Raw genomic sequence first — 25,858 nt, forward strand, 5'->3', positions numbered from 1 at the left:
AGTGGCTATGCTAATATCAGAGAAATATTTTAATACAATTTAAAAAATACATTAATGTGAGAATAGCATTCACAAGTGAAGATATAATCACACTGGCTTTTGCACTAGTTAGATAACATCTACAGCAGAAGTCAGCAAACTATAATCTGTGGGGCAAAATCTGGCCCAACCACTTGTTTTTGTAAAAATAGTTATTTTGGAACACAGTCATGGTCATCATTTACTTACTGTCAATGGCTACTTTCACACTACATAGCAGAGGTAAGTAGTTGTGACAAACACTGTATGACCCTCAAAAATCTAAAATATTTATAGCTGGCCTTTTACAGAGAAAAAAATGGTTGCTGACTCTTAATCTAGAGTATTAATGTTTACTTTGGGGACATCAAATTTTAAAAGAAATACTAATAAAAAGAGAAGGGTAAACATAATAAAGAACAAGGAAATAATGTCATTTAAAGACTAGTTTACGGCACACGGTACGATTAGCCTGAAAGAAAGATTTAGAGAAGAGAATAATTTTTACGTATTTAGAAAACTAGCTTTTAGAAGAGAAATTAGACTAATTGGGAGTAGCTTCAAAAGAAATAGAATAAAGGATAAAAGCACATGATCATCTCAACAGAGACAGCAAGAGAATTTGACAAAATTCAATATTTCTTCATGAAAAAACAACAAACTAGGAAGAGGAGGGAACTTTCTCAACCTGATAAAGGGCATCTATAGAAAACCCACAACTAAACATCATTCTTAATGGTGTAATATTGAATGTTTTCCTGCTAAGATCAGAAACAAGATAGGGATAGTCACTTTTGCTATTTTTTTTTTTTAAGATCTATTTATTTATCTGAGAGAGATAGAGCACACACGTGAGGAGGAGGTAGGGGCACAGAGAAGAAAGCATACTCTCCACTGAGTACCAAGCCCCACACTAGTTGGATCCCAGGACCCAACCTGGAGACCAGAACCTGAACCTAAGCCAAAGCCAGGAATTCAACCAACTGAGCCACCTAGGTACCCCACTCTCACTATTTCTATTAAACACTATACTGGAAGTTCTGGAAAGGGCAATTAGGCCAAAAATGAAATAATAGGCATCCATGGGGGAGGCAAAGAAGTAAAACTATCTCGATTTGCAGATAACATAATCTTGCATGCAAAAAATCCTAAGGAATCCACTAAAAATGTATTATAAGTAATAAATGAGTTCAGCAAGGTTGAAAGGCTACAAAATCAATTTTTAAAAATCAATTGTATGCCTACACACTTTTTAAAAAAGATTTTATTTATTTAAGAGAGAGTGGGCACAAAAGAGCATGAACAGGAGAAGGGGCAGAGGGAGAAGCAGACTTCCCCACTGAGCGGGGAACCTAATGTAGGCCTGGATTCCAGGACCCTGAGATCATGACCTGAGCCAAAAGCAGACGCTTAACTGACTGAGCCACCCCTATACTTTCAATGAAGAATACAAAAATGTAATTAAGAAAATAATTCCATTTACAATAGCATTAAAAAGAATAATATACTTGGGCACCTGGATGGTTCAGTGGTTGAGCGTCTGCCTTTGGCTTGAGTCGGGATCCTGGGATCGAGTCCCACATCAGGTTTCCCACAGGAAGCCTGCTTCTCCCTCTGCCTATGTCTCTGCCTCTCTCTGTCTCTCTCATTGAATAAATAAAATAATTTAAAAAAGAATAAAATACTTAGGAATAAATTTAACAAAAAAAAGTATACCCTATACCCTAAAAATTATAAAACACTGTTGAAAGAAATTATGGATGACTTAAATAAACTAAAAGATATTCCATGCTTAATGACTGGAAGACTTAATATTGTTAAAGACAACAATATCCCTCAAAGAGTACTACAGATTCAATGCAATCCCGATCAAAATCTCAATTATCTTCCTTGCACAAATTGACAAAGTGATCCTAAAATTCATATGGAAATTCAATGCATCCCAAATAGCCAACATAATCTTGAAAAAGAACAACTACAAAGCTACAATAATCAAGAAAATATGGTAATGGCATAAGTATATAGACCAACAGAACTGTCCAGAAATAAACCCATACATTTATGGTCAATTCATTCTTGGGGGAAAGAATAGTTTTTTCAAATGATACTGCTGGGAAATTGGAGATCCACTTGCAAAAATACGAATTTGGACCCCTACTTCACATCATATACAAAAAAATAATTTAAACTGGATCAAAGATTTAAATATAAGGTACTAAAAGTATAAAACTCTTAGAGGAAAACCATCCAGCAATTCTACTCTGGGTAATTATCTGAAGAAAACGAAAACATGAACTAGAAAAAGATACGTGCACTCCCATTGTTGGCTGCAGCATTATTACAAAGATCAAGACATGAAAACAACCTAAGTGTCCATTGATGGATGAATAAAGAAATTGTTGTATATATACAGTGGAATATTATTCAGCCATAAAAAAGAATGAAATCTTGCCATTCACAACATGGATAAACCTTGAGGGCATTACGTTAAGTGAAATCAATCAGACAGAGAAAGACACTGCATGATCTCTCATACATGTGGAATCTAAAAAAGCTCATAGACATAGAGAATCAGGCTCACAGACACAAAAGATAGATTGGTAGCTGCCAATCTATTGGTGGGGAGGGAGAAATGGGTGAATTGTCTTTTTTCTCTTTTTTGGTTTAAGTACATTGAATAATTTGTAATAAAAAACTTCTAAAAATGAAACTACTAAAATTCTTGAAGAGAACAAAAATACATGTATAAAATGCTTAGAAAAAGAAAAAAAACAGGTGTAAATCTTCATGACCCTTGATTATAATGGCAGTTTTTTTGAGAAATGACACCAAAAGAACAAGGAAAAAAAGCAAAACAGATAAATTGGACTTTATCTAAATTAAAAGCTTTTGGGCAGCAAGCCACCACCAAAATTTTTTTTTTAATTTTTATTTATTTATGATAGTCACAGAGAGATAGAGAGAGAGGCAGAGACACAGGCAGAGGGAGAAGCAGGCTCCATGCACCGGGAGCCCGACGTGGGATTCGATCCCGGGTCTCCAGGATCGCGCCCTGGGCCAAAGGCAGGTGCCAAACCGCTGCGCCACCCAGGGATCCCGCCACCACCAAAATTAAGAAAAAAGAAAAAAAGGAAAGAAACCTCACAGAATGGAAGAAAATTTTTCTGAACCTGAAAGTCTCTGATAAGAAACTTGTATTTAGAATCTACAAGGAACTTTACAACTCAATAAGACAAAAACCCAATTTTTTAAAAGATCAAAGGATCTGAATAGACATTTCTCCACAGAAGATATACAAATAGTCAATAAGCAAACGAAAAATGTTCAACATCTCTAGCCATCAGGTAAACGTAAGTCAAAACCACAATGAGGGGCAGCCTGGGTGGCTCAGCGATTTAGCGTGGCTGTCAGCTCAGGGCCTGATCCTGGAGACCTGGGATCGAGTCCCACTTCGGGCTCCCTGCATGGAGCCTGCTTCTCCTTCTGCCTGTGTCTCTGCCTCTCTCTCTGTGTGTGTATGTGTGTGTGTGTGTGTGTGTGTGTGTGTGTGTCTCTCATGAATAAATAAATAAAAATCTTAAAAAAAAAAACAAAATCCACAATGGGATCCCACTTCACATACAATTCGTGGCTATAATCAGAAAGACAGGGGCAGCCTGGGTGGCTCAGCGGTTTGGCACCTGCCTTCGGCCCAGGGTGCGAACCTGGAGACCAGGCTCGAGTCCCGCATCTTTCCTGCATGGAGCCTCCTTCTCCCTCTGCTTGTGTCTCTGCCCCCGCCCCCTCTGTCTCTCATGTATGAATAAATAAAATCGTAAAAAAAAAAAAAAAAGGACATAATAATAAGCCTTAGTGAGGACATGGAGAAATTAGAATGCTCAAATACTGTTGGTGGGAATGTAAAATGGTACAGCCACTATGGGAAAGAGCCTGGTAGCTCCTCAAAAGGAATTACCATATGACCCAGCAATTCCACTCTTAATTAAGCATATAACCAAAAGAAAGGAAATGCAGGTCCTATGCAAAAACTTGTACACAAATGTTAATAGCAGCATAGCTGTTACTAAAAAAAAAAAAAAAAAAAAAAATTACTGTGTAATCATACTGGTTCCGAATTGGATTCTTTATATGCTAGATTCAAGGCTTTGGCAGGCACAGATTCTATCAACCTAAAATCTATCAGTATTTACCTGTTAGCTCCTTTGTGAAACTATTCCCCTTCCTATCCTTTCTAGTTTTTGGCCTTTTCCACATGCCCCTGCATACAAGCTCTCCAATCTCACGAAGCCTCCTTTCCTAGCTTCTGTCAAGCGAGGCTCCATCTAATGCTGATTGTCTCTATAGTAACCAACTAGAAATGCTGCTATGCTTAGCAGTGGCTTTGTGCAAGTAGTGCTCTAGCCTAGAGAGGTTTTAAAGATTTGAGTCCTTTTTCTATTTATCACCCATTTCTCCTGATACTGGAGAAAGAGAGCATCTGATGATGAATGAGAGAGGTAGAGGGCTAAAGAGAAAAAGACTGAATGTAAAACATGAAGGAAGCTGGATGAGTGGAGACTGAAACCAAGAGGAAAATGAATTTAGAAGGAGCTTTGTTTCATACAGGAGTAAGAACACATGGTAAGAAACTAGATACGAAAAGCAGAAAATAATTATTAAGCATTTCCATTCATATTCTTCTGGTCAGAACCGATATAATGATATTAACATCAACAACTGTCAACAGCAAACATAATTACAGTGCTTTAGAAAACTAACTGACGTATGTCACTGATAGCTCTACACAGGGTGTTTTACAGTAGAGTCCCATTACGGATAGGAATCAGAGAAGTGACACCAAAAGAACAAGGAAAAAAAAGCAAAAACAGTTTTATAGTTTATATCTTCAACAAACTCATAACCTAATGATGGATAGCAGTGACCACCAAACAGTGAAACTGTTATCAATGAAGTGGAACACAGAATGGGGAGAAAGAGTCATACTTTATGTAACAAATATGGAAACCTCTTTAAAAAATATAGGGAGGCATTCTAGGATGTGTAGCTCCATCCTCCCCCAGACATCCCTTCTGCAACAGGAGGCTTGACCTCTGTAGTGCCTCAAGGGGGAGACTCCCACAGCTCTGCCTGGGCTGAGCCTCTCTTCTTACTCCCCATATATACTACGCTAACCTCATTCATGGAGCTGGGTTCCTCAAGAGTTCATTAATCAAGATATTACTACCGTGTCTGCCAGCCTGTGGGTTCTTCAGGAAATGATACCAATTGCTTTTTCTACACATAAAAGCCACTTTAAATATCTGACAGAGGAGAGCAGAGAGGCACTAGGTCAGCAATAACAAGAACAGGGTTTCTGAGCACCAGTGTCTGATTCATTTGTTATGTAGGAATGGTAATACCTTACCCTCCCACCATACCAGGATGTTTTGAGGCCTAAAAGCAGGTTATTTAAAAGTTCTTTGCAAAGGATAAAGCATCATACTATATATAAATATACACATGCTCCATATATATGCACCATATATATACACACACATACTACACACATGTGCGCACACATACACACATAGCTTTTATTGTGATACCCTATTTTGCCTCCCACAGAACTTTAACAATAACTGGTTAAAGTTGCGTCTAATACTTTCTATTGTGTACCATACTCACTTGGTTACAGTTATCTATTTTTTTTAAGATTTTATTTATTTATTCATGAGAGACAGAGAGAGAGAGAGAGAGAGAGAGTGAGTCAGAGACACAAGCAGAGGGAGAAGCAGGCTCCATGTGGGGAGCCTCATGTGGGAATTGATCCCGGGTCTCCAGGATCAGGCCCTGGCTGAAGGCGGCGCTAAACCGCTGAGCCACCTGGGCTGCCCTGGTTACAGTTATCTTTCCAATAAATTCTATGTATGTTTTATCTTTGAATAATCCATAGAGCCTAGCACAATTTCACATAATAAATGCTCTCTCAATATAATGAGTTATTATTTAGTTATTACTAAATCATTTAGGATTTATTCCTTTTAGAAACGTAACCTCCAGCAAACCTCAACATTCTACATTTATATAGAAAATCTTATTTAAAACTGTCATTAAATGTTGACATCCTATAACTAATAAGTGGAAGCCCTTTAAACTAACTAAAGATCATACTACAACAAGCCTTACATGAGAATTTTTTTAAAAGATGGGAACAAAAATGCAAGTGTCTCTTTAAAGAGAATTAAACGCAGGGCTAATATAATCACCCCAGGTGGAAACCCAGGATTTGAACAAAAGCAAGAGGTTAGCACTTCCATTCCTATGATAACTTCTGCAGTAGACAGGAGCTGAGACTTGATTTAAATCTTAGTTATAATACACTTTAATTCAATATATTTTAATTTAATTCAATTTAATTCTAGTTCATTTTAATTCACTCTTTCATCTTGTTTTTTGTGTGACAATTTAATTTCAAGCTTAAGATTCTTAGAAGCCCTCTGCAGAGAAGCTTTGGAGCAAGGAAGCAAGCTGCATCTTGTCCCTTCAGATTTTAAGATGTACGCCCAACACCAGTAGGTACTTTCTCTGAATAGCTACAGCAGCACACCATTCCACACCCCGCCATAATCTATTGGTGTGGTTAAATGACCACCCCATTTCACACCACAGAAAGCACTTGATAACAGCCCAATAACTGGATTAAATAAACCTGGATTGCCAAATAAGCCTAATTATGAGGGAAAATAATTATAGCTGTATTTGTTTGCCAGGGCCACCATCATAACAAAATACCAGCCCAGGGAGCTTAAGCAATATAAATATATTTTCTCACAGTTTTGGAGGCTAGAAATACAAGATTAAGGTATCAGCAGGGTTGGTTTCTTTTAAAGCCTCTCTTTGGCTTGCAAATAGCTTCCTGCTTGCTGTATTCTCACATGGTCTTTTCTCTGTGTATGTTACCCTTGGTGTCTCTTTTTATGTCCAAATTCCCTCCTTGAGTAGGGACATCAGTTGACTGGATTAGGGCCCCACTTTAAGGAACTCATTTCAACTTAACCACCTCTTTAAAGGCCCTATCATCAATACAGTCACATTCTGAGGTACTGAAGACTTAGGGTGTCACCACACGAACAGGGTGAGGGGACAAAATTCAGCCTATAACAACAGCTAACTAGGTTCATTTATCTCTGTTTGAGGCACTAGTTTAGGCTTTGTTCATCTTAGAACCCAAATGATCTCTTTCAGCCATCCCTCCCCCATGTAATCTGTACAGAGAGAAGCAATTTTGGAGATTATATTCTATGTAGCCCTCCAAGCATCACATGGATCTCCCCTTGGGTATTTAATAAGTGAAGACACTCACGATGCCCCCATCTGCTACAACACGGTTAGCTCTTTGAGTGTCACCAAAAAGTTGTCCAGCGAGAGATCTCCTAGATAGTAATGCTAGTAACCAGAGTAATGCTTTTACAAATTTTTTCCCAGTATGAGACACCAGCTCATCTGAAATATGCCATGGCACATCCTGAATCCCTTTGACTTATCTTGTAAAATATTGTCAAAGGTGAAGAAAGAAACTATTGGAGAAAGTGCTCAAAGGCTCTTTAAGATTTCTGAGGAGCAATAATAAAAGAGTTAGGAAGGCAGCATGAGAGGCCCAGAGTCAATACTTGTGGCTTCTAGTGGACTACTGAGGAGGGTCATTTTCCCCTTAATTACTATTGTATATGACATGTTAAACAAAAGGTTTTTAAAAAAATAAGCCAGGGGATCCCTGGGTGGCTCAGCAGTTCAGCGCCTGTCTTCGGCCCAGGGCGCGATCCTGGAGTCTCAGGATCGAGTCCCGCGTCGGGCTCCCGGCATGGAGCCTCTTTCTCCCTCCTCCTGTGTCCCTCCTCTGCCTCTATCTATCATAAATAAATAAATAAATCTATTTATCTATCTTTAAAAAAAAAAAGCCAAACTAGTGGTATTCAGATAGATTTTTTTCAGTTCTTGACGTTTCAAGTTTTATGGAAGATGTGCCTTATTATGTCATACCTATGCTCAGACTGCAAAATACACTTTATTTTACACCAAGCTTCTAAAGTCATTTTTATAAAGCAAGTGAATTAGAATCTCTTCAGAGTGCCTGCAATAATCAGAAATTGCGTACACCATCCTCAAGGCTCTCTCACGTTTGAAACTTCAAATGGCCATATATTACCTTATACATCTAGTGTATCTCAACACCATACACAACAATTAACACGTTATCTTGGCTAGTGTTTGGACCAGCACTATTAGGAGTGAACTGACAATACAGCTTATCAGTAACAGTAATCTGAATCTATCACCACACTAAGACTCATAGTCTAAGGTACACAAACAACTGGGCTTGAGGAAGCCTTCTCTGGTAGGTCCTATTTTACTGTTTAATCCATTGCCAATAAAATGAGAACCCCGGCTCTAAGTAGTTTCCCTAAATACGGGGAGGCCTGGTATTACCTTTGCCACATTAACTTTCAAAAGACCATCAGATAAAGAAGCCACGTCAACAGCAACCTACCTAAGTATGAACAATGTCCAAAGCTTGACGACTCGAAATCCTGGGCACTATTCTAAGCAACAACTCTTTCAGCCCCGATAACACCTAAGAAATAATATTTTCTCTGAATTTAATTAGCCAAGGTCAGTGGTTTCATTCAAAACAGTGAAAGACAAAAAAAAAAAAAAAAAAAAAAGATGGTTTATGAATAGCAGATAATCAAGCAAATCTTTATACCACTCCTTACTAAACAGAAATTGTTCAACAACCCCACAAATGTGTTAAAAACGTCTCCCTTTCCCCACAATGGTAGTCAAACAGCATAAATGATTCGACATGAAAGCCGATGAATCAAGCAAAGACTCCTGGAAACTTGTCTGTGGTGCCATAAATTTTCATTTACTAACGGTTTAGGTCATAAATTTTTTGAGAGTCACATGTCCCGGTATGCCGCTGTGTTCTGTACTCTTCCTTTCCCTTTCTTATCATATTTTTTGCCCTTTGGTTTCCTGACACTTCCATTTTCTCTTTTTATGTTCCTGTTATGCTCATCAAACGGCAGAAACGTGGGGTGCAACCGATCACATCTCTAGCAAGCTTTTTCTTATGCTAGGGCTTTCCAGAAGAGAACGGGAGACCCAGGGCAGCCCAGATATTACCTATTCAGGTTTTCCAAGCGAAGTGCGCGTGGAAAAGCCTCCCTTCGCCCTTCATTTTGCGTCTATTTGACTAACGGCGCGGTAGCGCCCAGACGCAGGTATTGACCAAGAACTACATTTTCAAAATGGCTTTGCTCCTTTCGAGCTGGCACGGGGTCTATAAAATACAATTTATTTCCACTGCAACCAACCCTTCCGTCTACCCGAAATGTTACTCCGTACGGACGCAGCTGAACCTAACCCGGTGTAGACAACAACCGAATCACAGCTGCTAAATTCAACAGAGGGACGGCACAGCCGTTGGACTAATGTAAAAAGAGCGTTACGGGGGGCGGGTGGTGAAGAAAAAGGAGAAAAAAAAAAAAAAAACAGAAAAACCCCAACCAGAAACCACACGGAGCCTACACCCAGGGGCGGGCGCCGCCCCAGCCGCCCGAGCCGCCCGAGCCGCCCGACCGCGCCCTCCCGCCGCCCCGCCGGCCGCGAGCACGCCTCCCCGGCGGCCACGCCCCCGCCCGGCCCCGCCCCCGCCCCGCCCGCCGCGGCCACGCCCGACGTGAGGCGCGGGAGCCGCCGGGCCGGGGGCGGGGCCTGCGCCGCCCCTCCCCCCGCCGCCGCCGGCGGCCTCCGCGCGGGCCTCCCAGCCCGTATTCCACTCACTTTGTTCTCCGCCTTTGTCCTAATCCACACCAGCAGGTGGAGCCGCAGTTAAAGTTTCCGAGTCCATTCCGGGAGCGGGAGCCCATCTTGCTCGCCGCCGCGGCCCTCGCTGGAGGAGGAGGGTCAGAGCTCGGGTGCAGCCAATCGCGGGCAACGCTGCTAGTTATCAGAGCAGAATGGGCTGTAGTTTAGTGAAATAGGAAAGCTGCAAAACACTGTGGAGTGCTCCCGTGTAAATAAAAAGAGGAAAAAAAAAAGTTTCTCAAGTCGCCGCTGCACGACGTCGGGCAGGCGCCGGGGCGGGGGTCTGCGCTCTCCCGAGCGGCCGCGCGCTGGACTTTATTGTGCCGCAACAAGCCCCCGTTCCCATTGTTTGTGTTTTTTTCAAAATATGGCAAAGGTTCAGGTGAACAATGTAGTGGTGCTGGATAACCCTTCTCCTTTCTACAACCCGTTCCAGTTCGAGATCACCTTCGAGTGCATCGAGGACCTGTCTGAAGGTGAGTCGGCGCCCGCCCGCCGCCGGGCTGTCAGTTGCGGGCTGCAGACGTTGAAAGTTTCCCGGGCCCGGCCTCGCGCGGGCGGCCGGTGCTCGGCGCCGGACGGGCGGCGGGCTCGGCGCCGCGGAGGGAAACTTGAAGTTGGCGGACGGCGGCCACCGGGGCGCGCGCGGCGTCCTGCCGCCGCCGGGGCGCCTGCCGCGGCTCAACTTGCGCGGAACTTGCCCGAGCGGAGGTAGCCATGTTGTCAGCTTTGTCTGGCGGGCGGGCGGGCGGCGCGCGAGCCCCGCACTCGCCCGCGCCGCCGGCCGGGGGGCGTCCCGGGCTGGCCCCGCGCCGCGAGCGGCCTCCGCGGGCCGGGCCGGCGCGCGGGCCGGGGAGGGACCGGCTCGCGTGGGGTCGCGCCGGCGGGTCCGCCGCGGAGCCATCTTACCAGAGCGGAGAGCTGGGCCACCGACCCCGGCGTCACGACGCCTCCTCTCCGCGCCGCGGGTGACGAGCGCGGCGCCCCGCCTGCCCACCCCCTGCCCCCGGGCCGGAGGCTGATCCATTTTTAGAGCCCGCGCCGGCGCTGCCCCGCTCGGGGGTGGCCGTGGCCGGCCGCTCGGGGAGGAGAGCGAGGCTGTCCTCGCGCTGATTTCTGGCTCCCTGGACCAACCAGCGGGGGAGGCGGGCGCAGGCTCGGGCGCCGGCGCTCCCCGGGGACGGCGCCGGGATGCTCGGGGCGCCCGGTGCAGGCGCGCAGGCCCGCCCCGGCCGGCGTGGGCTCCCCTCTCCCGGAGGAAAGACGCCGCCAAGCCAGAAAGTTGCATTTAGCCCGGGAGCAGAAATAAAGTCAAACACCGAAATCGTTTCCAGGACTTAATCACTGGCTTCTCGGTAGTCTGAGAGGACTTTGCTTCAAGACCCGATTGGGATCTAATTTAAAAATCGCCCCACGTCCCAGCACCCTCAGCATAAAACACGAAAGTGGGCTAGGAAATAAAAGGAAGTCCTGATAGCAATGCAAAAATTCTTACAATTTTTTTCTTAAGTTCGTTTTAAGGTCTCCAAAGATATTTTTGTCGTGTGCAGTAATAAATATTTAGAAAGCTAAAGCTTGCCAAGGTTTTCATCTTTGCACTTAAGAGTTTATAAAATAATCCAGTGGTTCACTTTCGAAATTTGAAGAGAGGAAAATTTGACTCCATCAATGGTAAGTTTACGATTAAATAGGGGACATACTTATTTGAACTTACAAGTTATTTAACAAAATGCATTTAAAATTATGCTAATCATGGCATCTAAAGTGTTTCACTTTAAAAATTAGTTTTCAGTCTCCACAAAATGTTTTATGTAGGGTGTTAGATTTTTAAATTATAAAAGCAATACATGCTTATTGGAATAAACTTTTTAAAAGTTGTACATACATATATAAAGTAGTCCTCTGCCTTCAGTGCCTTCCACCATCTCCTGTAATTTAGAACACTTTCATCTGTGCTCTTCCAATAAGCATTAATGCATACATAAAGCATGTATGCATATGTATATAATATGTAGGTCACATTTTGAGAGAACTCATTTATTAAGCTAATTTCTAATAGGCCACTGATAATAAAATTAAAGGGGATTTTGTTATTATTCTGAAACTATTTGATTACTTTCCCAGAACAGTGCTATAATCACTGAAAGCTACCAGGCCAATTTTTCATACCCAACAGTAAGTTTTCCTTTTTATTGCCAATTGCATATAAAAATGGGCAAATGCAAGAGAAACCATTATCGGGTCCTTTCCAACGTACTATATATTTTAAGCTTTAGAAGTTCTTCAAATTATAGGTATTTCTTAAGTGAGGCCTTCCATTTTAAGAGCCAGTTTTGGACAAGGATGATAGATGGATTCAAGAGGTTACAGGGCTTTGACACTGGATGGCTGAAAGCCGCCATTCATGGAAGCCGAATTATGTTCCATCTTTAACTGGCATCAATTGAGTACTCAGCTGAATCACGTCAGAGTTTTTAGGGTACTAGTATTAACAGTACACTTCCCACTTGTGTACCTCTTCCCAGGGCACTTATACTGGTTATTTAGCATTTTTCAAGAGTTTAAGCTGAGTCATACTGAAGCTGCAAAGGAATCTTTCAAAAAGGTGCCATGCTTGTGTACTCCACCTAGAGGCTATGTGGATTATGGAAATTGAGTTTATTTAGTAAAAGCTTTTAACAAGTTCCATACTTTTGTCCTGCAGTCTAGAGAATATTCTGAAGAGAAATTTTCACTTCATAATTTTGTCTTAGTCCCAAGCCAGACATTGGCCACCATTTCTTAAACTTAACAGGAGACTCAGGATGTTTGATATGATGGTTCCCAAGCTTGTACAAGTTTGGATTGATCTTCCTGCTAATCTTGTATACCCTCTGTGGACTGCTGATTCTTTGTTTCTCTCACAGAATGGAGCCATTTTTTTTAAGTTGGTCAATATCGATAATTATAAACTACTGTCAGTTGAACCCTTAAAAGGTACCAGAATTGAACATGGTGTTTCATGCTTTTAAATTTCAGGCTTGCTCTAATCCCCAAAGATTACGTACTTCACAGTAACCACAGATCTTCCCAAGTAGGGTAATTAGTTTAAAATTCCCTTGCTCACTTCCCTCACTCCCAAACATAAATGCAGATACTCGCAGATTGGGATTACCATGATTAAGTCAACAATTGACTTTTTAAATAAATGAATAAAGTCCTTCAACAGATAACCTGTGCATCAGACTCTACCCCTTTCTCCTTTGAATACAGGAGACACGGGAATGGAAGTGGAGTTTAAAAAAAAAAAAATTAACAACTGATGCTAATTTATAAATAAATTAAACTCAGCTATAGCAAGGATTCCATTAGCTTAAGGGTACAGGTGTTCCCTGAGTTACAGCCTGTGCTCCTTGAGGGTAGATTATCTTTCCATGGCCTCTGCCCTCACCCATCTCCCCCCACCCCCGCATACACAATTAAGTTCCTTTATTCCACTATCCATTTGAGAGCCAGAAACGGAAGAATTTATCTTCCTAGTTTCGGTTTTGGAAAGAGCCCAGGCTTTGGAGTTGCAGAGACATAGCTTGGGTTCTGATTCCTGAGTTTGCTAGCTGTGTGAATTTGGGTAGATTACTTAGCCTCTCAGGGCTTTCTTGTTTGCATAATAGAATAATTCAATCCATAAAATAAAGCTGTTGAGATTTAAATAACAAGTGTGAAGTTGGCAAGACCAATGCCCAGCACGTAGTAGAGTTTATAAATCCTGACTATGGTTCCTCTGCCAGACCACAACTGCCACCTTACCTTTTACCAATTAGGAGGCCAAGAGCACTAGATGTATGGTACAAATAAATACATATGAAATGAACAAAATATGAAAACATCCATGTGACAATTCCCAGACTTACTCTCACTTGGCTAGTTTAGTAGATTTTACACTCCTTTCTTAAAAAGTTTCTCCACTTAGCTTTTGGGTTTCCTATGTCATTGATACCTGTATCTAGTAAATAACTCAAACTTATCATGTCCAAAACTAATTCTTGTTGGTTTTCATCCCCTACCCCTTGAAAAAAAGGTGACTCTTGCTGCCTTGATCATCAAGATTTATCCAGAGTGTGGTAGCTTCTCACCCCCATGGCTACACGCGGTCCAAACTACCATCCCTTCTTGCCTCAGTTGTTTAAATATCTACCTGTTTCTTCCCTCCCTGTCTTACAGTCTGTACTGAACACAGGATCTAAAATGATCTTTCTGAAATGAAAGTTGGATCATGTTATTCCTCCAATCAGAACCCTCCCAATGGCTTCTCATGCCACTCAGTGTAAAAGTCAAAAGTCTTTATGACACAGCCTTTGAAACTTTGCATAATCTGGTCATGCCCCTCACGCCCAATCTAATGGTCAGTTATTTTCCCCTTTATTCAATTTGTACCAGCCCGGCCTCCTTGCTTTTTCTTTTTTCCTTAACTAATTTATTTATAATTAGAGAGAATGTGTGTGTGTGTGCACAAGCAGGAGGAGCAACAGAGGGAGAGGGGAGAAGCAGACTCCTGGCTGAGCAGGGGACCCCGGGATCATGACCTGAGCCAAAGGCAGACTCTTAACTGACTGAGCCACCCAGGCGCCCTCTCTTGCTTTTTCTTGAGCAAGCTAAGCATGTTCCTACTCCAGATATTTGTTGTTCCTTCTAACTAGATATACATATTGCTTCTTTCCTCTTAATCTTCATCAACAAATAGATGATCTTGTGAGATGTCAGATGCAGGACCTTGCATCTGGAAATGTGCTAGAAGATGGAGATACAAGTGGTCTAGGATGGAGCCACGAAATAGATAATAGGGTCTCAGAAAATGACTGCTGACTTAGAAAGAGAACCTAATGTAGTAATAGTAATAAACCTAAAGTAGCTTTTCAGTAAATTGAAGATTATATGGTATGAATAAGTAGTACCTATGCTATTTCTCTTGTCTAGGGAACAAAAATATTTACACAATTACACAAAAGTGGCAATATACAGCAGCACTAAGTAAATTCTCAACAAGTGACCTAGAAACACCCCCGTGGTAGTGGTGCTGTAGCCTCAGCTTAGTGAATCCAAGAGGCAGGCCGCACAGTGCTTAAACACCCTCGGAGGATCAAAAGGTCTCAGAGGTGATCTGTATTTGCAGTTGTCTTCCTCCTCCTACTAAAGAGGAGGCAGCTTCTTTGAAAAAGCAGTTTTACTCATCTCTGGGTTCATTGTCACAGAGCACTCTGTAAAAGGTGCTCAATAAATGCTGAATTACGTAGAAGAATTAAATTACATGAAATGTCTTGGGTTGCACTCAGTGTCTCATTCTTCCTTATGCCTGTCCCCACCATCTATACTCCTGTATCAAGTGGTTATAAGGATCCTTGGTTTCCTCTTTCCAATTTAAAAGAATGTACAACATGAAGAGGTGCCATGAGGAAAAAACCGACTGTGGTCCCTTTGCCAGTGGATGAGCTGAAGCCCCTCCTGAACCACAAGGGACGTTTGCTAATAAGGATTTTCCCCCACTTTAGAGCTTTTTGATAATTTGGATCTGTGCAACATAATATGGAGCAGCCCAGCCCTTCCAAAGTGTGCTTAGTAGCTTGTTAAAAGATGACATGTAAAAGTGGGGAGGAATTCCATAGCAGAACAAACTTGGGAAATCCTAGATTAATGTTACTAGTGTTCCTTACTCTGCCAGTGTGCTTTAAGAATCCTCAAAACAAGGTGGTAGCATTTCCCAAGTTTTCGGCCATGCTGCTTTGTTTGCAAGGAGCCCTGCCCCAGGGACTAGCGTTTCACCAAAGAAATTTTGAGAGACTCTGGTAAGAAACCTAAGAATTTTATAAGAGCAGTCCAGTGCCTTTCTGGATTTTCTATGAGAAGCCAATTTTAGCAGCCAATAAATGGCCTAAGTGGACATTAAAAGGGTCTTTGATAGCATCTCATAATGTAATTACTGAATATGAAATAATGTTTTGGTTTTTAACCCTAGACTTGGAATGGAAAATTATCTATGTGGGCTCTGCAGAAAGTGAAGAATACGACCAAGTTTTAGACTCTGTTTTAGTGGGCCCTGTTCCCGCAGGAAGGCATATGTTTGTATTTCAGGTAAGATTATTCTTGGTAAATAAGTATGCCAAATATGTTTCTAACCTATGATTGCATGGTCCTTATCCATTTCCTTTTGGGTTAAATCACTCTGCTTCTGCTGCATTCACTTTTTACCTTCTATTGTGTGCTGTGGGACGTTAATGTGATGTTTACTCCAGAGTTTGCACAGCATGCAGTAAAGCTTATACTGTGTCACAGCCCATGTGGTGGTTAATTTGGGGTTCTTCCTGTGAAAAGTCCTATGGTATCAGACTTTCAGAGTGGCTGTCCATCAGCCCAATACAGGGATTCAATGCATACTACTAACTGGTATAGTTAGTAATATGCATCTTCAGTTTATGGTTTCAGCCATTAGGAGTAATGATCACAAAAACAACAACTTCATTTCAGCATAATCAGTCATTGAACTAGGTTATAAGTATTCTGCTAGATAGAGATCGACTGCATAAACAAAGTAGAATTAAGGTCCAGTGGTTTACTAAAGCATCTAATCCACATATATTATAGAGGATTACTATTACAAATCTGTTGCTCTGTTTATTATTTGTTAGGGGAAATTCTAATACAAATTATGTTCTCAGATATCACTGACAGTATTTGGGTCTGTGCCAAGGCTTTAGACATTGTCTTCTGTATTCAAAGTGTTACTTCTTTTAATCATGTTAAATTGTTGTATAAGGCTATTCATTCACTTCTCAATTATCCATGCTTACTAGAGGGAGATCTTTATAAGTAGCCCAAAGAGTAGCCATAGGTTTAAAAATTTTTTTTTGTTACAAGTGTTTCTACACAATAGAGTCCCATCAGTTAAGTAGAACCTACTGAAAAGACTTTAATCCAGAAAGAAAATTCACTCTCTACCCCTGACCTCCTTTTTTTCTCATTTCACAGATGGGACCAATTTAAATGAATACTATTGGTCAGCTAATCCCATCAGATATGGGTCAAGAATCAAACGTATGGTATCTCTAGAGCTACTACCCATCCTTCCCTCTACTGAACACAGAATTCAGAATCTTGGTCTCCTAGCCTTAGTGCTTTTTATTAAAAACCAACAAATAATTTACTACATTTAAATAGACGGTTAAGAAAAGCTCAAATATATTAGTTCAGATCTACTCATTAAAAGTGCTATTACCCTGAATTGTGAGTGCATAAGCTTGGTGAAAGACATGGGTACCAGAGAATGTGTAGGGGAAGGCACTGCAGTTATAAGACCTGCTTCAGATCCTGCTCCATTGCTTATTTAGACACGTGACATTGAACAGGCTCCCTAGCCTCCCTTAGTCACTCTAGTCATCTATAAAATGTGGGTAATATCCTACCTCATCATAATGTTATGAGGATTAAATGAGGAATAAAGCAGTTAAGTGCCATCACTGACAAATAGCACCCTACTACTATAATTAGAACTAAATTTTTATTCTCTTAAGTTCTTGAAATTGTTACATAAAAGAAGCAGTATCTGCTTTGACCCACAAGCTTGGAAAACCTATACTTCACTGATAATTCATGATGTGGTATGTAGTGGTATACCTTTTTATGCTACTATAAAACCTGCAAATAAATCCCTTGGCTTTGAAACAAACCTTTAAATGTCTTTCCTGTGTGTTTACGTTGTTAAGAACACTCTTAAGCTTTTGGCTTAGAGTGAATAATTTGTTCAAAAGTATTTCCCTCCAGTGATTTTCCAGTAGTTTTACCTTGTATCAGTGTTCATGTTGCCAAAAGCACAGAGAAAGCACCATGCGATTTAAATCCGATGGTCAGCCTGTACATTTTACAAAATTCACCATTATCAGCAAAAAGTGACTAAAATACAGTTTTTGTTTTGTGCTTTAAACAAACTGCCATAGTATCCTCCTGGTCTGCCGTGAATAAATATGCCTTTCTCCTGAGTGTATCAAAGGCTAGCAGGAGGATGTCCAGACATCTGCCTAGTATTGCTGGTTGAAGTTAAAAATCTCTACTTCTCACTTCTTCCTAAGTGATTTGAGAAGCCTTTGGGTTTTCCTACTTGAATTTGAATTTGCTCAAGTTGAATCCTTTGGCAAACAAATTTTAAAACCCAAACATGGCCAGAACTAATTTACTGAGGGGATGGGAAGAACTATGGAGGGAAGGTTTCCATAGCAGTACTGAACTACCTCTGTTTCCCATTCTCTCTCTTCCAGGACATTAGAATCTCTTTGGGTAACCTGGAAGTAACCCGACCCCTCTGGGGGAAGGGAGGTACACAGGATCTGTAGGACCAACAGAATACTCTCAGGACAGGCCCTGAGTCCCCCTGCTGATCTTGATCTCTCTTCAATTACTCAAATTACTTCAGCCCAGGAATTGAGTTATGAATGAATTTCAAAATACTAAGTATATACGGTGTGTCCAGAGCTGTGCCAGTCATGAGATTATCAAGATGAACTGGACAGGACTTCTGCCTAGGAAAACACTTAAAATCCTAGTGAAAAATGAAGGGTAAAGATATTTACTTAGATTATTGGACATATGTTAGTAGAGGATGTGTGTCAAGTAATTTTAAGTGTAAAGACAGAGTATTATTAATTCTGCCTTCGGAATTAGAAAGGGCTTCACTAGGAGCACCTGGGTGGCTTGGTTGGTTAAGCATCCAACTCTTGATCTCAGCTCAGGTCTTGATCTCAGGGTTGAGTTCAAGTCCCAGGCTGTACTCCACGCTGGGCATGGAGCCTACTTAAAGAGTTTCACTAAGGAAATTCATGCAAACTTAGATGAACTTTTTAGGATGCTAGGGAAGAACCTTACAGGCCAAGGGAACCAGTATATGCAAGGCACACAGGCAGGAAAGATTACCAATACATTTTAAAGAACTCTAATTCTAGAACAAGAGTAAGAGGTATAGAGTTAAAGGGAATGTGAACAGAGATGTTGGTTGAAGACAAATTGTAAAGGGCCTTATTGATGAAGTTAACAGATTTTTATCTCAAATGGGAGTAGTCATCTGGAGTTTATAAAACTGGTAAAGGGATAGGAATGGATCTTTGCCTAGCTAATGCTGGCAGCAGTGCAAATAGCAAGCGAGCTGGGGGAGGCGGGTTAGAAAAGTGTCAGCAGTATTCCAGGTAAGAGATGAAGACATGAATGGAGTCTGCAGAGATGAGAAACGTTGAGACTGGCTGGATATGGGAGGGAGGGAAGCAGAAGATGAGTGAAGTTTTTAGCCTACATCAATGTTTTAGACTAGATAGGTATTGTGTGCCTTTTTGTGTCATCTACACGTGGTGAGGTACATGATAATCATTAGTGTTTGATGATAATGGCCTGATTGAGAATACCAGCCAGGGGTGTTGCCAAGCTAAGGCACTGGCTGAAGTGGTCACCCAGGTCCAGGATGTTCTTTAGTGTCCTGGCAAGAGTAAGCTAATCTGCTGGGATAAGCTTCATCCATTCACCACTCAATGGCTGCCTCAGGTCACGCTCAGATGCCTCACAATCACTGCCCATCAGCCTGGGACTCCTTCAAACCAGTCTCCCTACTGCCTCGCACACTGCTGTGGACAGGACCCTACTAGCCTTTGCTCATGCTGTTAGCCTTCTCTAGTTCACTTGCTTTCACCTTCTGCATTCCTCAAAATTCAGCGGCTTGATTTAAAATAATGTCATTGAGTATATCTGCTTAAATCAATCTTTACCTTAATGTATTTCCATAATATATGTGGTTTAAATAGTACATGCTATGTTTTTAGTGCCTATCAAAGTCATTTACAATAGAGGATTAATATTTTTGAAAATCTATGTAGCTATTTCTATGTCATTTTCAGTCTTGTTTTAATTTACTATTAGAATATCTGTACAGGATGGGAGAGTGGGTGTGAGAATATGTGTCCTGGGTATAAGAAAGAAACTGATATAGCAAACCTTTGTTGCCAACCGGCTGTGTGGAGATCACTGAGTATTTACTAATTTAGGTTTGAAAATATGACTGGAAAAGGTTAGAATCAATTAGACTATTGGGTTAATCGTTTGCTGTATTTTATAAAAGGGTTGTAATTGAATATTGTATAATCCCTCATTAACTACCACACAGTCTGGCTAGATTTATCTTCCTATAAAAAGAGTGAAGCTTTCAGGTGCCCAGAACAGTCAGGTCTATTGTTTGGACTAATATTCAAACTACATTTTCTGGCAATAAGTCAGTCTCAAAAATGAGCATTTGCCTTGCTAGTTTTTGTTGCTCTGCCCTTAACCAGTGGTGCTCAAGGTAAGTAAAACTTCAGTCAGGCTTGCAGTTAACAGCCTTTTAAAAGATCTGTTTCTTTCCTTTTTAAATGATCCTAGGCTGATGCACCTAATCCAGGACTCATTCCAGATGCAGATGCAGTGGGTGTAACCGTTGTGCTAATTACATGTACCTATCGAGGTCAAGAATTTATTAGAGTTGGCTATTATGTAAATAATGAATATACTGAGACAGAACTAAGGGAAAATCCACCAGTAAAACCAGACTTTTCTAAGGTAATGTCCTAACTATTCCTTTTTCATTACTTTTACTATACTTTTTTTTTAAGCAAATGTCATTTCATAGTATATTGTGAAAACAGCTTGGAGACAAAATAAATTTGAGGCCTGTGTACCAACTGGGCAAACTAATCATTCCATTGCCAGACGTGACCTCATACCCTACCTCCAGAGAGATCATTAGTAATTAATGTTGGTCAGGCACCTTCAGGGTCTCTGATGGTTTAGAAAATAGAAAGTGCCTCCTGTAAGAAACAGTTGTTTACAACTTTCTCTATGGCATTTCCCATATGTCAATATGTATTGGAGGTTAAACTAAAGGTCTTAAGTATTTCTGGTTAATGGAAATAGCTTCTGTGTAAGAAGCTGAAACCCGTGATTCAGAAATACAGATTCTCAGAAATACTCACTATTTTATGATTTTTCATTGGGACCTATAACAATTTAGTAATTGGTGACTTATATGAGATTGGAACACAACACTCCATCTGCTGGATCATGCAAGAAAAATTACATGAGAGTAGCATGGAATGTTCTTTCTGATAATTAGGCTGAAATGTTTAATCCTGGTGTGGGACCTTCTACTGATTCAATGTATTAGTTACATGAATGGCATCTTGTGTAGCAAAAAGAAAAAACTAGAATACCGTTTTCTGAGAATGAACCACAATAATTTAAAGGTAGGAAACCACTAACCATGAGAGGTTATATTTGAGGAAATTTTTATTTTCTCTGAAAATATTACTGAAGAAATATCACGTCAATCTAAAAAGCATACTAGTTTGTTAGATAAAGCATCTTGTGAAGAACTCACCCTCAAAAAAGAAATTCTCTCCCTTCAGGAAACAGAAGTGTAGAGGGATTAGATATTTTGTTGGTTAGTAAATAATCTGCATGAATTCCCTCAGATTTTCCATGTCCTGTTTCCATTAGGCTACAATAATTTTTTTTTTTTTTTTTGCTATAGCCTTAGTCATTGTGTATTAATTAAGTTTAAGGTGCTTTACTTAATTTTACCCTTGTATGAGAACTTTAAGGAGTAGGATATAAAGAACTATTCTATTAAGCTTCTTTTTGTATATGGTATCTAACTTTAATTTATATATTTCCTTCTTCCTTTAGCTTCAAAGGAACATTTTGGCATCTAATCCCAGAGTCACAAGATTCCACATTAATTGGGAAGATAACACAGAAAAACTGGAAGATGCAGAGAGCAGTAATCCAAATCTACAATCACTTCTTTCAACAGATGCATTACCTTCAGCATCAAAGGGATGGTCCACGTCAGAAAACTCATTAAATGTCATGTTAGAATCCCATATGGACTGCATGTGACCACCTGCCATCCCTTTAGTACAAATTAAGCTATAAAAACACACAGAACTATTTCCCTGAAATTCCGTAAGTACATAGTCAAGACACAATGTGAAGAATTTGTTTAAAAACATCCTGTAGAAAGTTTATAAGAAAACCAGTATTTGAGCAAATTGTGGAATATAAATACAACTATTTTTAAGTAATTTTTTTCTCTAATGTGTTATTTTATTTGTTCTGAAACTAACCTGATTAAAACATATATATTATTTTCTTCTCCTCTATATGTAATTAAAGCACTTATAAAGAAAAATAGAAATCATCAGAGTAGGTTGTAAAGCTGTCAGCCTTTTTGACAATAATCTTTGGACCACTATTTTACTGGCCTTCCAAGAACAAACTTCAACTAAAATGTTTCTTCCAGTGATAAATAGTTTGGTTTAATGTGAGGGGCAAATTTCCATTCTTTTTTTTTTTTTTTTTTTTTTTTTTTGTCCTTAAAGAAGGGATTTGAAGTCAAATATATGCAACCGCGAACTTTAGGACCTGATTTCCTAGGCCACCTTGAAGCCTCTTATGGCTACTATCATATGGAATGTTAGCATTCAGTTTGGTTTCTAAGATAACAAATGTAGTTAACTGTTTTTAAGGTCCTCTGGCTATGGATTTTGTTTTATAATAGTTTGGAACATCTGAATACTGAATACTCCTTGAATCATACATCATTTTTATTCAGTGAATTCAACAGGTCAAGAGCAGATACAAACTTGCTAAGTTTAAGAATAGGATATTATAATGACTTATAAAAATACTATGAACTTAACTCTTCAAAACTATTTGGTGGATCATCTATTGTTGGCAGCATTTCTAAAAAACAGTGGATTTGGGAAGGTGTTATTAGCTTTATCATAATAGATAAGTCACTATTTTGGAAATATATATATTTTCACACATGTGGTACTCTTCTCCATATCCCTTGACACTCATGTAGAATAAGATTAGGCATGTTTGTGGTCAGCATATTTTAGATAGCCTTTCCAGGTAAGTTTCTTAAAAGCAGTCTTGGAAAGGAATCCATTAACTGGGCCAAAGGGATCTTTTTCTTTGATAAGAGCTAGGTCCTTCCTCAAAGTTTCTTATGCTTCATTAAATTAAGTGTAGAATATTCTCATTACTCTTGCTGCTAAGCAAGACATTAGCCATATGATGCAGTTATGCAGTGCCTTCATATCTAAAACTTTTATACTGCACTTTTTAAAGCTTTTATTTTGAGGAAGGGAAAAGGGCATTTGTCTGAATATGGATTCTAAGTTGTATATATTTCCTGTCATTCTAAAAAAGAATTTGTGAAGCAAAATTTTGCTATATGTTAAACTTTGAAATTTAATATACCAGATTATTAAAATACTGTCCACTAACTAGTTCATAAATTTTAAAAATAAAATACATCCAACTGTTAAAACTATATGAAGAAAATTTCATTTTTGTCTAATTGCAATTACAGGAAAATGTTAAAATATTAAAATGAAAATAAAATTTTCCAACAAAGAGCTCAGTGATTAATATAACAAGATATGTGCTTGTTAGAAATAAAGCATATATAAGCCAAATTACCAAATAAAGCAATTTACTGCTGAGTTTTTATTCTGACTAATTATAACGATTGATTTGTATTGACACCAAGGGTAGGTTTTTACATCAATTTGTAAACAGACAGCTAATTTTCACAATAGGTTACGACTTAATTTTTAAATCCTATCCTAAAATTTTTATGATTCTATGAGATTTAGAATTCAAACATTAGAGGCTAAGAAGATCTAGCACAGTCATGTCATGCCCGCCCCCCCGCCCCCCCGGGTTTGGCTTCATTTATAGACACTATGAATTTTAGCTAAAATGTTTGGAACAATTTTTCTCCTTTATGATCATAACTAGCTCGGTCATGAAAAGATAAATTACTTATGCCACAGAAGAGAGAAGCAGGTAGGTTGGATGGAATGAGGATATCTTGAGCTAAGAAAACATTCTGGAAATCTGAGGAACATGCATGTATTTGCTCATTTATAACCTTAGGCTTCCATGTGGTCTTATCCTTTGGTTTTAAGATTTGGGGCTTATAGTTTTACCAAGAAAGTCTACGGCAGCAGTTTTCAGAACTTTTTACTGTAATCTATGATATATATAAAGTATGACCCTTTTAACACAAGTATTTATATTAATTTTCATAAAAATGCACCCATATAGTGCATCTTTACTATGTGCTGTTACATTCTGGTATGTTTTATGGTATTTTATTTTTAAATTGCTGGTTTGATTCACTGAACTGGCATCTATGACTCTAAGGGGTTGGGATACATAGTTTGAAGAAAGGCTAGTCTGACCTTTTGAGTAGATGAGACATAGCAATCTTTTTCTATAGTTCTAAAATTTATATTCCCTGTACCTATCTTTTTTGTCCTGGATTGGACATGATCCTGACATTTAAAAAAAAAAAAAAAAAAGAGGGTAAAGGGCTACTGTAGTGAATCAGCAGTCATTCACTTAAAAACTGTCCAAATTACTAGTAAGCCCACCACCATAGCCTGTTCTCATTTCCTGGCACTTGGTATAATTAACTTAGGAAACATTCCACATAATTACTTGGCAAACACTTCTGTTTGTTACTGGTATCATTTTATACAGAACTCTAGAACACTGGGTCATAAAAATTTTTAAATGCACATAAAGTGTGCATACCCTTCTAGTATGCTGAAGCTTGTCTATGCCTCTCACATTCACAAATCCCTTCTCATCAATGCTTAATGTACTATTTAGTTATATTTCAAAATCTGAAAGCCCCTTAGAATGGGGCTCTCCTTATGTAGGACTATTAATACAGCATTTCCTGTTTTATGGTAAGTTTTGTGGTATAAGCTTCTCATAAGAAAATTTCAGTACAGGCTTCCCTTAGTAAAGAGCAAAGAACATTTGTATAATGTGTAAAACCAAAGGCCTATTACAGACAACAGTGCAGGAGAAGTAATTCCCCAGTCAAAACAATGTAAAACGCAAAATGGCATCAAGACATGTTTTTAAATTTTTCCTAAAGTTACTTTATAATCAGATCCTGATATTTGTCTCCAAAGGCTTTTAAATAGACTTGCTGAAGAATCATCACAACGTATGAATGAGGCTCCACAATGCAATTAAAGTATGCTTTCCATATATTAAGACAAATTTTCTACCTAAGAATTTTCAGTGGAAGCTACCATTGCCCATTAAGATCTATGAGCACAAAAATGCCTCAAGTTCTACTTTGGTAAAGTGAGATTTTCCCCATTTATCTCAACATTGTTTATTGGGTCCTCATAGAATGCCAGATGATGCTTTTTCCACATTAAATAGGATCTTTCAAAACCAAGATGCAAAAAGATAAATGGGATAAGTTTTAGGAAAAGAAGTGAAAGTAGAGCTTTTAAAATATTTTCTTCGAGCTACAAAAGAACTGCTACATATTTTCTTTGATTTTTGGCAGTAGCTACAAAATTAGCTTGAAACTTATCCTATTTTAGGTACTTTTTTATCAGGAAAAAAAAAAACTGTTAGCGTCTGTAGTAAAGTTAAATTAATCGAAATTATCATGTAAAATACCTGCACTAGTAGATCCAATTCCTGTGGTGAGCACAGATCTTGGTGTAATCTTTGCTGCATACTTGAGGAATTGAGATTTCCCTGTGCCAGGATCCCCAACCAATAAAAGATGAGATTCACCTAGGAAAAAGTTAAGTTTTACATTTCTATGAAAAGACCCATGAGTAAGTGAATTATTTTTAGTATATGTGCTGCCAAAGTGAGCACGAGTAAGTGAATTAATCAAAAAGAAAATGGTCTTCTTGGAATGCCAACACAATTTGCATTTTATGCTTTTGCTGTACACTTAAGGTCACTTAAGGATTTAACTAGATATCCTTAGAAAAGTTAACTATCATAAATAACAATCCTTAAGTGATTTCTGAATGTGACATTTAAAATCTAAATTAATAGACTGCTATTTACAAATGTTTAGACATGTGTAACATTTTAAAAATTGGGGCCTTAT

At 39.5% G+C, this 25,858-nt stretch overlaps 2 protein-coding genes across 8 annotated transcripts in view; one reads left to right on the forward strand and one right to left on the reverse strand.

Annotated features, from left to right (window-relative positions):
* Positions 1–25,858, reverse strand: part of MCM9 (minichromosome maintenance 9 homologous recombination repair factor) — a 95,891-nt gene that overhangs the window by 45,045 nt on the left and 24,988 nt on the right. For 4 of the 7 annotated variants that reach the window (XR_005985933.1, XM_041742785.1, XM_041742789.1 and 1 more), the window contains exon 7: positions 25,411–25,530. Coding sequence is in view for 5 of the 7 variants with exons in the window: in XM_041742785.1 (XP_041598719.1) it covers positions 25,411–25,530 (120 nt within the window). In the remaining 2 variants the exon portion in view is untranslated. Of the gene's footprint in view, positions 1–9,843; positions 10,003–25,410; positions 25,531–25,858 lie in introns of all 7 variants that reach the window. The other 3 variants (XR_005985934.1, XM_041742787.1, XM_041742786.1) reach the window with 1 other exon arrangement.
* ASF1A (anti-silencing function 1A histone chaperone) lies at positions 9,945–23,245 on the forward strand. The gene is made up of 4 exons (XM_041742790.1): positions 9,945–10,343; positions 15,857–15,972; positions 20,287–20,463; positions 21,589–23,245. The coding sequence occupies exons 1-4, from the start codon at positions 10,235–10,237 to the stop codon at positions 21,799–21,801; spliced, it is 615 nt and encodes a 204-aa protein (XP_041598724.1). The 5' UTR covers positions 9,945–10,234; the 3' UTR covers positions 21,802–23,245.

Source organism: Vulpes lagopus, chromosome 2 (genome assembly GCF_018345385.1).
Source record: "Vulpes lagopus strain Blue_001 chromosome 2, ASM1834538v1, whole genome shotgun sequence".
NCBI classification, from domain to species: Eukaryota; Metazoa; Chordata; class Mammalia; order Carnivora; family Canidae; genus Vulpes; species Vulpes lagopus.

Coding starts and splice junctions, on each gene's coding strand:
- ASF1A (XM_041742790.1), top strand. CDS start 10,235: ATGGCAAAGGTTCAGGTGAACAATGTAGTGGTGCTGGATAACCCTTCT. Junction 10,344..15,856: donor CATCGAGGACCTGTCTGAAG/GTGAGTCGGCGC, acceptor TTTTAACCCTAG/ACTTGGAATGGAAAATTATC. Junction 15,973..20,286: donor GGCATATGTTTGTATTTCAG/GTAAGATTATTC, acceptor AAATGATCCTAG/GCTGATGCACCTAATCCAGG.